Genomic DNA, 13,517 nt, shown 5'->3' on the forward strand with positions numbered 1-13,517 from the left:
TATAGCTAACAACTGTTATAATACATAATATAATATAATGAAGACATAAGACAATCTTTTTTTCAATGTCTTAAATATAAGGGACATTAAAAAATAAAATAAATAGATTAATATAAAACATAATATAATGTAAAAAATGTTTTTGTACCTCAAAAAGGTATTTGATACAGCAAAAAGTTTAAAAAGGTAATAATGAAATACTTTTAAAATGATATACTTACAAAATATAATATTTAATTATAGAATTTTAATTATATTAATAATATAACATTCACACACACACACACATATAGTTATAATTATATTAATTCAAATAAAACACGCTATAATCATAATTGGCACAGTAAAAAAAAACTTAAAGGCAGATCAAAATAGTTAAATATCTAATTAACTACCCCCCAAAAAAGGCTATATGCCAACTTCCAATGCTCTGATACACGAGACATGGATTTTGACTTGTATGTAGATTTTAGAATGTGTTTTTAGATTATACTTAATCATAATGTACCGGTAGCACACAAATAATAATGTTAGAGGAGGAAATCTAAGTCTATTACTCAAATACAGTGAATAAATTCAAATGAATACATGGGGAAACTAAGAATTACAATGAATTACTTAATCCTCAGCCAAGTTTCTGGATCACATTGTACTTGCATCAAGTTGAATTAGGTGAGTTAATTTATGCTCAGCTTGGCAGTTGAACACAAGCTCATAGAGGGTCGTTTTACTTTCCTCAGCACAATTAAAGGTTCAGCAGGGACCCCCTGCCAAAGGAGACACATACCACAAGTGTCATATTTATATATATAGCTCATCAGTTCAGGAGGAACCATCACCTGCTCCCAACAGATTCTCAATCCTTCTAAACTGCAGGCAGACATTTACACCATTTTTATTTTTAAATAAAACTAGAATAATTAGGAGTAACTTGTCCCTGATCACAAACCAGGAAAGCTGTATGTTGATTACATAACATAAAAAATTAAAACAGATTTTGTATAATTTTATTACTAATAAAAAGCTTACAATTCCCCCTTTGCACATTCACAAATGAACAAATAAAATGTTATTTTCAAGCCTTAATAGTATAACAAAATAATAAAAGAGAAAAGCTAAATAGCAAGAACACTTAATGATTGGGTTAAATTACTTTTGTGTATACTGAATTACAATGGTAAGTATGACATTGACATTAAAAGACTCCATACTTAATTTACACAATTCATCTGTGTGGTATAAACAAGGACATAAAGTACATAGGCAGAATTTGACAACTTTCTTGGGGCCAGCCCAAGACTGTTGGCATTGTTTTTCATCCTAAACACCACTGCAAACCACAACAGACAGCATATCATATACTCCTGACTCAAGTGTAGCATGTAGTTCCCATCAAAGGCATTAACGCAAAGCCTGTGCTCCCTAGCAAGAGGACAAGCAATTCAGCAAGTCCTTTTCAATTGGCTAAGAAGTCAAGAACTTCAACCAGACTAAACAAGACATTTGGTCTCCTTGTGGATCACAGGCTTTGCATAAGACAAAAAACAGCTATTCTAAAAACATTTAGAGCTAGTAATGTATTTCCATACATTGTAAAGACCCTACAGTGAGTTTACTAACATGACGTGACATTAGTTTAACTGTTTCCTTCTCCAATTAGTTTGACATGACAGAACAAAAAAAAGTTTAAGATTCTGGTTTGAGTGAAAGATACTTTTACTTCGCAGTACGGTATATTACAGACACTGGAAGAATCAATTTGAATGTTATTCTCTGTGTAAACATCAATAGAAATGGCTTAGGACTGTTATTTTTCCAAGTTGTTTCAACAAGGGTGAAAGCCACATATCAATTCTGAAAAATAAAAAAGCAATTTTATCCCCTAAGTATTGTTCCAAGTAATCCCTTTTTTCCATTTAACAAGCACTGTCTTCTAAAGGAAAATATTGTTGTGTTAAAATTCATGGATTAAGTACAATTACTGTAATAAGTCTATAAATCTCTCAGCTATTATTACTGACAGCACACATTTTGGAGGGGAAAAGTATTATTATTGCACTTGTGAATTCCTGAAAACATTATGTTGAATTGGCATCACTGCATATAAAATTACAGGATAAATCACGGCAAAAGAAACGCAAGACTTTGACGATGCCCATAATATACATTCTGATTCACAAAACACTCCTATATTGCCAATTTCATGTGTCAAAAGCATATGTGATAATATATGACATACTTTTAAAGTACCATCATAAGACAAATTACACAAGCCACATACTTATTTTTAAAAACAACAGAGATGATGTCATTTTATACTGATGTACAAGTAGATGAAACACATTTTAAGCACATTTTACCCTTAAAAGGTGACATTGTGGGTATATGCAGTTAAGAAATCGTAATGTATGTATTCTATATTCACATATATGACAAACTGTAAAAGATAATGTTACATTTTGGTTGAATAAACCTCAATGTAAATTCTACATGATGTATACAAAAAGAGCAACTCAACCACATTATCTTAAGGGTTTTGAATGAATAGTGTGTACATTACTCCAAATCATTTAAATGCTAGTTTCTCAGGTGTTTTCTGCAATTCTTAAGACTTTTTCTCCCAAATTAAGTGTATTTCTTCAACAAAACGGACAGTAGAGCTCTAAAGAAAACATTTAGGCTCAAAAATGAGTTAGAGGAAAAAAATCAAAGCAGAATATTTGGTATAGCATAGTCTCTTTAAACTAGGTTCCAGATATGCTCCTTTTTTATCCCTGTCCAGATAATAAAAGCATGTTGGATGTGCAGGCCAGTGAAAGAATGAGAAAGATGAAAAATGTTTATGAGACAATTAGTCCATTTGGCAGGTCCTCACAAAATCACTCAATCCAGCAAAATGTCATAAAATCATTCAATCCAGTAAAATGTCACAAAATGGAACGGCAAGGGATCTGAAGCAAACAACTGCCAACTAACACAAATGGTTAAAATGCAACGTTTTTCGGACATAATGCACACTTCACGAAGTCTTGGACAAACGCCTAAATTGCACCACTTCGTGTAACAGAATTCCAGCAATGGCTCCTTCCCACTAACATTAAATTTCTGAAATGAAAAACATGTGAACAGTTGGAAAAGTTATCAAATCTAACACTTTGAATCTGCTATTCTTGTCAGCATTCTAGAAGACTGGACAACTTTAGCTTTAAAGCAAGAGCGTTGAACTTCTCTAATGCCACGATAATGCACTGCAAGTGGTAACAACGGACATTTATCGTCAAACATAAGAGTCCATTCTAACTGTTTGTTAATCCAAGAACAGGCTGGATCTGTAGCTAAGAATCTGGCAACCCAGTATGTGGCTAATTCGAGCAAAGAATGTGTTACTACTGTTATCTTGACTTGCAAACTGATAAGCAGAAGGTTTTGCTGAACTCACACACGCTGACCGACCTATTGATCTGCAACTCTATGTCACAAAAAAGATTTGGCACATTCTTCATATATTATTTAATAAACTAATCTCAAAATAGGGCTTCTGGCCAAGGCTCAGACATCTCTTGCTAAATCTTTATTTATATTTTTAGTACTACCAATGATTATATATTTTTTTTTCATATACAAAATATAGGAAAGACAGAAGTGCTCACGACCTCATGTCTGGTCCTGTGTAACAGAAATACAAACATTTTTTGATATTTATAATAGTAAATCTGTGTTTGAGTAAATGTCACTCTTTTAATGTAAATGTAATTTTACCCTCATAATCACAATAAAAAGGAGCGATAATGAGGATTATTTTTAAAAGCATTTTGTTACATTACTTTTAGGACAATTAAGCACACTTTTATAATGTGTTTCTGCATTTATCATTAATGCAATACAGCTATATTAGGTACTGTTTTAGAGTTGAAATTAATTTTATACTTTTACAAAATGAAAAACATCTTAATAGTCATAAGAATGGACTTTACCTTCACTTTTTGCTAAATATAATTTCCTATTTTTTTTTTCCACTTGACCTGACTGACATGAGACCTGAATTAAAAAAAAAAAAATTTTTATCATACACACTAAAAATCTGCAAATAGTGAGACAAGAACGCCGTGTTGCTTGCATTAGGATTGCTGAAAATCTGAAAATGTACAGATGGACAGACAACAGCTTCACCTGGAATCGTCATATAGTTTTGCAGTGGTTGTTGCACAGGGATGAGAATGAACGAGAGAGAAAGAGAGCAAGTAACAGTATCTGATCTGTTAAGCAGGTGTTTTTAGTTGCTGTCTGATTCTGAGCAGTGATCTACAACAGAAATGGATCCCCAAAGACATTTGAACGGGGGACTGAAGACAGGCAAGATAAGGTACAACGACTTCCTTTCTCTAGGAATTGCATCAGGATTCATACTGCTGTATATATCTAATTCGATTCTTAACTGAACTTTGTTTTTGGCTCCAAAAGGAAGTTACGTAACTTCCCCTATGACATCACATTCGTCATCTGCTATCATCATTGGTTACTAATCGAAAATAAAACAAGCGGCTGGAGAGGATCTGGCCAAATTGTTTACGGCTGCGTCAACAGCAAGTGCGTTCCCTGGTCGACTCTGATGGCTGGCCACGAAGTTTGAAGCCCTTGACTGCAGACCCGCCACCCGCGTCTATAACTGGGATCCTTTGACCTGTAAAGGAAATCAAATAAAAATGAAAATGAGCAATACAAAACATATACGAAAAAACATAAAGCAAAATCAATTTGCTGTTTCAGTTCCTGCTCAAAAGTAACAAGCACAGTATCATGCACCCGCAAGAAAGCCTGCTCCTCAATGGGGCCACTGCCAAGCTCCATGGTAAAAGATCTGTATCCACTGTAACTCATCCACTGCCCCGGGTCCAAGTGGCAAGAACAAGTATCCACTGAAGCACTATTCTCACCACCATCAGGATCAATTATAGATCATGCATTCATTATCATTTTAAGAATATACTGTGTTGCAATAAACAGCATTTATTCAAACTAAACCTGCTTGATTAAGAATCAAAATCAAGGGAAGACAAAAACATCTAAAATCACAGGGGTCTAAATGAGTGATTCTGGATTTCTACAGCCTTGTCAATTACATACCACTGATGAATAGTTAGTTGGGATTTTACTCACTTATCTGAATGAAGATCTCATTGATGTTAATGGCATTTTTGGCACTGGTTTCTACAAATATGGCATGAATGGAGTCAGCGTAGTCCTTGGCATCCTTCTCTGACACCTCTCTGGAAAACAAAAGGATAGAGCAGTGGAAAATAGGTGAAATAAGAGAGTGGAGTAAAAAAAGAAAAAAAAAAAGAAAGAGTAGCAGCTTATTTTGCAACACTAATACCACACTAATTGGTCATCAGTTTCATAAATGAACAAATCTAACATTTAAAACTCTCAACAACACTTGCATGTCAGTGTTTTTCTGGAGACTTTAAACTACAAAGATTTAAACTGACACCGAACATGTGTGGGAGATTATCTGAGTGGGCAGAACCTTGTAAAACTCACATATTTTTTCATGATGGTGGTGTTTAACTAGAACACGGCAGCATGTAGGAGGTAAACTATTGTGTGCCGGTTCTCTGTGCACCTGTCACCTGATCACAGGTGCTGATCACATTACACACGTACATGTATCAGGCCGGTCACACTGACAATGGATCAATTTTCCATTGACGCTTCGCTCTCTCTTACATCAACTGCCCAGCTGGTGATGTTTTCTCTAAACATTTCAATTAACATGAGTTTTGCTGGTTGTTTGTGGAAAAGTGCCTGCCACCTTGCTAGGATGTTTTGGGTGACTGTTGTAACTAGGGTAAATGCTTCAGTTTGTGATCGCTAGTAAGTGCTTGTCTACTAGGCATAAATAGGGTTCCTTCAACGCAGGTTTATGGGATTTGTGCCAACAAATGTGGAAAAATCCAATAAAATATCTACTAAGTAATGCTTTGGTAAGACTTCAGTATAGGGACCAATTCTCACTATTAACTAGTTGCTTATTAGCATGTCTATTATTCAAATATTCCCTATTTGTTAGTATTTATAAAGTACATACTGCATGACTATATTCCATATCCCTAAAAAATGAATTTTAATTTACATCCATAATCCTACCCAATACCAAAACTTAACAACAACCTTGCTAAGTATAAATTAGCAGCAAATTACGAGATTATTGAGGTAAAAGCCATAGGTAATTGTTTATTCATAGCGAGAATTGGACCTTAAAATAAAGTTGCCTGTTTTACTTATGCTTTTAATGGAGTTTAATTTAGGGTTAGGGTTAGGGTTAGGATTTCTAAGTTGGGTAATGTTATCAGTATCATTATAGATTTTTATCTCTTTAACATAGATTTAAAAAAAAAAAAGATTAAGAAACAATTAACTCAATGTTTAAAAGTGAAGTAAATGATGGCTGTGGATTACCGAGAACAGGACCAGCTGTGCCAGACAACCAAATATCTAAGCTTTATGTGCCAGACAGAACAATTGCAAGAATTTTCCCTGATATTTATTGCCTGAATGGCTTGCGGTGCGATCGCTATTCCTCAGGTTCGATGTCTCGGTCTGTATGGTTTCGAAGAGTAAAATACAACCGCACTGACAGCCGACTATACTGCCAAAGAAAGCAATGGTGAACCAAGACACATCATTGGACCTGTGGGAAGAGTGAAGCAATTTAAAGTGGAAAGATAAATTACAGACCACTGAAGAGTGGATTTCTTTTTCATCACAAGTTATGCTTATGGTAACGGTACGTGTGTGAGCTTGTTTTCAATGAGTCGAGACAAGTTGACAGCAAATATGCGGGTCTTTTCCCAACGTCAAATTGAGTTGACAGCCACTGCGGGTGCATCCCTTCAAGCTGAAAAGAGATGACAGGATGCGGAGTCTTTTGTGGCAAGGAATGGTGGAATTCACCTGGCATCGGAGAGATCGCATTTGTTGCCAGCGATAGCCACCACTATGTTGGGTGGTCCGTGCTGGCGAAGCTCCTTCACCCAATTCTTCAACGTCTGGAATGATTCCTGAGTGAAAGATGGAGAGATCTTTAAGACAAGCAACAATGCTAAATCATAAGCCTTTAAGGTCGTTATCTACTGATGTTGCTCAAAACCTGTGTGGTAACAGTTCTTCCGTTGAACGGAAAAGGAGTTACCTAGCAGACTGTCCAAGCTGCCCTTTTCCATTAATTGAACGTGAGTGCAAACTAGCGGCTGTCAAGCACCATAAAATTAGTCTGTATGACTTGTGCATGATATATCATGTCTTCAAAAGCCATATGATAGCCTTATGTGAGGAACAGACTGACATTTAACCCACTACTCACTGAAAGTCTTAACTCATCCAGTAACTCCTTTATTGTTCCACATAGTTCAGGCGACATGAAGTTGAGTAGATGATGACAGAACTTACATTTTGGGGTGAACTATACCTTTAATGGCTTTACCAGCAGAAAGATTTGTGTAGTAATAATGAAGAAATATTTCAGTACCTCTTTAGTGATGTCATACACAATGATAGCCGCAGCAGAGCCTCTGTAGTACATGGGAGCCAGGGCACGAAACTAAGAGCGAAACAGATAACATGCAGATGTGAGAGAAAAATTAAGGCCTCATATATATATATATATATATATATATATATAATAAGACTTAATCATCACTGATAACATCCCAACATCCCTTCTTAGGGCCCGACTGGGTGATTTCAACCTGCGTATGCTTATTTCAGAGCTTTGAAGGAATTTGTTCGCTTTGGCAGAGGTCTCCTTCGAGTTTCATGCAGAATTAAATGGACAACTAAAACACAAACAAACGCATGTTATTCTAACTTGTTCCGTTCAAACAGAACTCTAGGCGGCGGTTAGGGAAAACCACGGTGAAAAACCCTAGACGTGAGCCACTGTTAAAACCTAAAGGAGAATTGTGTTTCAGATGGCCATGCCAAGGGGGCTTGAGTTGAGGAACTGCATGGAAAGGCGTATCAACACATGTGGGAGCCATCAGGGGAAAGATGAGCGCGACGTGTCAGAAGAAGTTAGCGTTTAATCATTATAAAATAGCGTAGTTGGGCTGTTCGACCCCGGTCATCAAAAATAGACCAAAAAGGCTCTGATTAATAAAAACAAGCTGGATCCAGTATGCCATTCATCTGAGAAAAAAAAAAGAAAAGAAAAAAAAAAGCTAAAAGAGGGGAAAAGTGCATTAGAAAGTGAATGATTAAGAGAGAGACAGGGTAGGGAAAGTAGACATGGCAAGAAGCCTTGGCAGTTTAGTTTTTTACATACTTTCGTAAATTTAGGTGTGAGCTAGCCTGAGCAATAGTCTTCAAATCAAATACACAGTTTAGAAATGTATTTTTCAAATTACTGAAATCTTTACAATTAACCAATATTAGCTGCAAATTGGTGCACAGTAATATATTTGCAAAATTGTATGAACTGCTAGTTTTCATCAATAAAAGTCAATAAAGCAATATGCGTGAACAGACATAGTTTACAAATAATATCTAAAACCATTCGGAACTCGAACCTGTAGTTCTTAACTGGTTTTGCTGATCACTGCATCAGTACTAAGTGAGATCACATTTATTAATAACTATTCTACTGATTCATTTGACACCATTCAAAGTTTATTATTTAATTCATGAAAACGCTGTAGAAATCCAATATAAATTGGATTTAAGTTAAGAAAACAGGTCGGAGCTCTGCTTTATCCATCTTTTTCGCCAATAAAATGAATAAATCAAGTTTGACTGACACGGTTTCTCACATTTATAGCTGTTTTTGGCAAAGCTCGCTGCACAAGGAAGAGGAAATGCTTCAGTTTAGATTTTGACTAAAATTGCAGGATGTCTCCTCAGACATATCCCAGGATTCCAGACTGTGTGGTCTCTCTCCAACTCTGCTCCTGCATTTTCTCTCATCCAACTTCCTCCAGTCAAATTACTCTTGCCATTAAGTCGATTTGTCGGTTTTAAAGAACTCATGAAATTGCTTTGCTGGCTATATGCAATTTTTTATTTCTGCCTATATCTAATGTATATATGTTTTAAAAAAACAAAACCCTCATATGCTCAACTAAGAATGCATTTATTTTTTCAAATATTGTTACAATTGAAAATACATTTCTGTTTCAATATATTTTAAAATGTCATTTATTATGGTGATCCAAAGCTGAATTTTCTGCATCATTACTCCAGTCTTCAGTGTCACATGATTCTTCAGAAATTAGTCTAATATGCTGATTTGCTGCTCAAGGAATGTCTTGATTTCTTATTATTATCAATGTTGAAAACAGTTGCGCCTCTTAATATTTTTGTGCAAACCATAATGCATTTCCCCCCAGGATTCTTCGATGAACAGGAAGTTCAAATGAACAGCATTAACTTGAAAGTATTTTCTGTCTATTTTGATCAATTTAATGCACCCACAAAACCACTAAAGCAAAAACCAAAGATTACAAAACAAGGCAGGTTTCTATAATGCTGTTCTAAAAAGCAATGTGTGGGATAATTAACTAATCAAGAACTTGACATGCAGTGAAAAGCCTGATCACAGCTCCCACTGGAATATGGGAATCTGTGGACAAAACTGTTTTCTCTTCTCAAAATCACAATAGAGCTTGAAGTTCGAATAGAAAGAAAAAAGACACTAAGAGGTAGGAAGGGAGAGAGAGAGATTCTGCCTTTGATTGCTCTTCTAAAAACCGCTATCTCTGACATGGCCTAGCATTTCATCCCATCAGGCTCTAGAGCATCCCGAACAAAGCAAAGAAAAGCAAAGAAAACCTGACCCCTTTAACAACTCAAAGGCCATGATGATGAACTTGCACCATATTTACCGGTGGGAATACATCAAAGCGCTAAACAGAACCAGATGAGGGTAAAGAGGCTAGATAAGTCAGACTTTCCCATATGTTCATTCTCTCATATTGAGCAGACTTAAACATAGTGCAAAACATTTATTTTCCAGTTCATTTTCTTTTTGTTTTCCTGCTTTACATGTAAAAAAGTCCTATATCTTCGATGGAGTTGCATAAAAGAGACAAGCTATTCCTTAACACTTGGTATGATACTATTTTTTCTAGCAGCTTGTGTGGGCTGCTTGGCATTCTACATTTAGCATCACATAACATCACAGACAAACATAAGAGGAGATCATATTCCAAACAGCCTCAAGAGTGCAGTCAAATCATGAGCGGTGATTAACTCAAACTACGCAATGTCACCCATACACTTCAGCTGTTCTGCCTAACGTAGTAGAGCGTTTTGGGAGGGAAGCGTGTAAAGATCCTGTGGCTCAGTGGTAGAGCATTGTGTTAGCACCGCAAAAGGCTGTGGGTTCAATTCCCAGGGAACACACATGCTGGTTAAAAATAAATACAAAAATAAATAAAAAAATAAATAAATAACATTTGTATAGCTTGAATGTCCTGTAAGTCGCTTTGGATAAAAGCGTCTCACTAAACACAAATGTAAATGTAAAGATACAGAGCATATAGAGATACATGTCCCCCTTCCAATTAAATTACCCCTCTTGTGTGCACACAAATACATGTGTGCATGCAATACTGCCCCCTGTCTGAATAGAAAAGACACTGCAAAAACAGAAGTGAAAGCGGAAACATTGTATTTCATGGCAGTCAGCTTGTGTATGTGTCACCCCAGTGTTTGTACTAATTGTTACTGTTTACCCTTTCTTGTCCCGCTGTGTCCCAAATGAGGAATTTGTGAAGCTCGTTTTGGTACTGCACAGTCTTCGTCATAAATGATGCTCTGAAAAAAAATTGGCACGATCAATGTTAACATTAGGGATACAATAGATAAGTTGGCTTGGAATCCGAGACATCTGCTGATCTTGTTTATTAAATATTTCAGAAGTCTTTACAATGTATTTATTTTCCAATAACTCTCTCAGTTTTTGTTTAATGTATTTTACCATATTAGATCCGGACTGCCCCCCCTCCCAAAATCTAAGCAATATATTATGAAAATGTGTAGATGTCATGCAGGGTTTCCAAATGTCTTGCCGGGTGCAAATACACACAAAACAAACGCGAGACATGAATGAGTTATATAAGGATTGCCTGTTGTTTGTAAACGTCTCATGGTGTTGTTTTGCCCCTGCAAGCTTAAAAACCAGGTTCTGTGTTATGTAACAGATGTTGTGGTGAATTATTATTAGAATTAATTTTGTGTCTTGCAATCACTGAACAACCTATGCCACCGTATGCCAAAAAGTTTCTTCGTGGATTCATAGTTGTTGAATTGTAAATGCATAATTTTCTCAGTATTTTGATTAATTTGCACCCTCAGATTCAAGATTTCCAAAAAAATTGTATCTCAACCAAATATTATCATATGCTAACAAACCATACATCAATGGAAAGCTTATTCATTCAGCTTTCATATCATGTCTAAATCTCCATTTTATTAAAATTGACCCTTATGGCTGGTTTTGTAGTCCAGGGTCATAAATCTGAATGACTGGTCGGACTGGGACAGCAGAAAAATCGTTTTTGTTTTGAGCCCTAAAATAAGTGTCAAATGGATTCACACTTATGTAACTTAATTAAAAGGGGTCACAGTTTAAATCTTTAACACATTGTGATGCAACATGTATTATACAATCAATGTGGTATATTAAATCGCTTAATGCAATGTGAATCTCTATTACATTCAGACTTATCAGCAACAACAGGTCAGCTGGAGTAACTAGTTCCAGATGCTGATTTACATTTTTTTCATAAGATATTGAGTTATTATTACTAAGATTATTTGTTTTAAGAATAATAAATCAAGTTGTTTTTTGTTACAGTGCTTTCTGACACTAATCCTTAGGACATTTCAACAAGCTATGTATCAATTTTGTTTGCTTGAAACAGCTTTCATTTCAGTGCATGTCACCACTTGCTGTGTTTGCTATGTGCCGATCCTTCACAATTTGCACGTTAGAAATCAGAAAAACCTGCATCACAGTCTGCTTGACCCCACGGAGTTTGCTTTGCAGTTTGCTTACCCAATTGTGGGATTAATGTTGGGATCAAAATTATCCTCCACAAATCTCCATACGATACTTGACTTTCCAACCCCTGTATCCTAAGACACAATATCAAAATCAGTCACAAAATACACAAACCTATTAAACTAATTATATATATATATATATATATATATATATATATATATATATATATACACATATACATACATATACATTATGTTTAGTTAAAATGCATATATCTGTGTTTTGTACAAAGTTTTTGTCAAAAGTTTGGAATATAAGGTCAAAACCACATGTTAAATAAAGTAATCGTCATAGTCACAAAAAATGGCTTCGGGTTAGGTAAAAAATATCATATTGTGCCATATGAAATCCTTATGCCAGAAGATTTAATTTGACAACACTACCTTAACTATATAAATATATCCAATGTATGTACTGAACAAAATGTAACTTATCAAATTCTCTAGACATTTATCATCCACATCTGAATGGGTGGTTAAATACGTCACTAGCCCAGAAATATTACTGAACACTTTAAAAGAGATCATCAAAGCTTGAACAATAGGTAAAACCACCGGCACACTTTATTGCTATTTATAGCATGCAATAACATTTATGACAGAACATAAACATAGTGATAAAACATTAAATACGCACCCAAACTGCAATACACGTAAAGTCATAAAAAGCAAATAGAAATCTTACCCCAAGAAGGCATACTTTTAACTCTCTTAGCGACATGTTGACCTCCAAACTAATGAAAACTTCCCAATCATTCCAAACAGTTTCATAAAGCTGATCAGCAACTATTTCTATTTGACGTAAGCTAAAAAACAACAAACACAATCTTTCTCTAGACACTAGTGTCGGATATCCACTGCTTTAGGACGGTATAAGAAGCTGATTTGAAATACTGACATAACGCGTATGGTTTATAATAGTATGATGACTTAGATGCTATATTAATGATCGATAAATTGCGATATTAGCAGCTCGCTGATCGCCATCTTGAACTCCGATTGACGAGTCTAGTTAAGGGAAGTGATTCCCGCGAATCGGTTCTTTCGAACAGTTCGTTTCATTGAACCGTTCAAAAACTGTTGTTTCAGCAAAGTAACTAATTACATCATCTCATGGTTACTAAAAAAACAACACACATAAAAATAACGTTTAAAATATAAAATACATTTTAAAATATATCTCCATTATTAAGGTAAATGTATATGAATAATATAAATTAAGCACATTTACTCCACAAATCATTAGTATTATAATGCAAAGAAATAATGAATTTTTTACATTTTGAATTAATGAGTTATATTATTAATTTTTAATAAACTGTATGATAATAAGAGAATTGCCAAAGAGAATAATGGAATTAATTTTTAAAAAGTCACAATCCTGATTCAGCTCATGAAAACATTTAAACCGTGGCTTTTCATGAAAGAATCATTCAGTCCATTTTTTGAACCGG

The 13,517-nt window shown here is 35.1% G+C and overlaps 1 protein-coding gene across 1 annotated transcript; it reads right to left on the reverse strand.

The window, feature by feature from the left end:
• Nucleotides 1-991: 991 nt before the first annotated feature.
• LOC127959221 (ras-related protein Rab-22A) lies at nt 992-13,079 on the reverse strand. Its single transcript, XM_052558253.1, has 7 exons — nt 12,749-13,079; nt 12,056-12,135; nt 10,731-10,812; nt 7,529-7,600; nt 6,955-7,061; nt 5,158-5,267; nt 992-4,681 (listed from the first exon to the last, which is right to left on the reverse strand). The coding sequence occupies exons 1-7, from the start codon at nt 12,782-12,784 to the stop codon at nt 4,578-4,580; spliced, it is 591 nt and encodes a 196-aa protein (XP_052414213.1). The 5' UTR covers nt 12,785-13,079; the 3' UTR covers nt 992-4,577.
• Nucleotides 13,080-13,517: the final 438 nt, after the last annotated feature.

The sequence above is a fragment of the Carassius gibelio genome, chromosome B6, assembly GCF_023724105.1.
Source record: "Carassius gibelio isolate Cgi1373 ecotype wild population from Czech Republic chromosome B6, carGib1.2-hapl.c, whole genome shotgun sequence".
Lineage (NCBI taxonomy): Eukaryota > Metazoa > Chordata > Actinopteri > Cypriniformes > Cyprinidae > Carassius > Carassius gibelio.

Excerpts from the sequence above, each read along its gene's own strand:
- LOC127959221 (XM_052558253.1), bottom strand. The coding sequence starts at position 12,784 with ATGTCGCTAAGAGAGTTAAAAGTATGCCTTCTTGGG. Across the intron at positions 12,136-12,748 it reads TAAAAGTATGCCTTCTTGGG|GATACAGGGGTTGGAAAGTC; the intron begins GTAAGATTTCTA and ends ATTGTGTCTTAG. Across the intron at positions 10,813-12,055 it reads AACATTAATCCCACAATTGG|AGCATCATTTATGACGAAGA; the intron begins GTAAGCAAACTG and ends ATTTTTTTTCAG.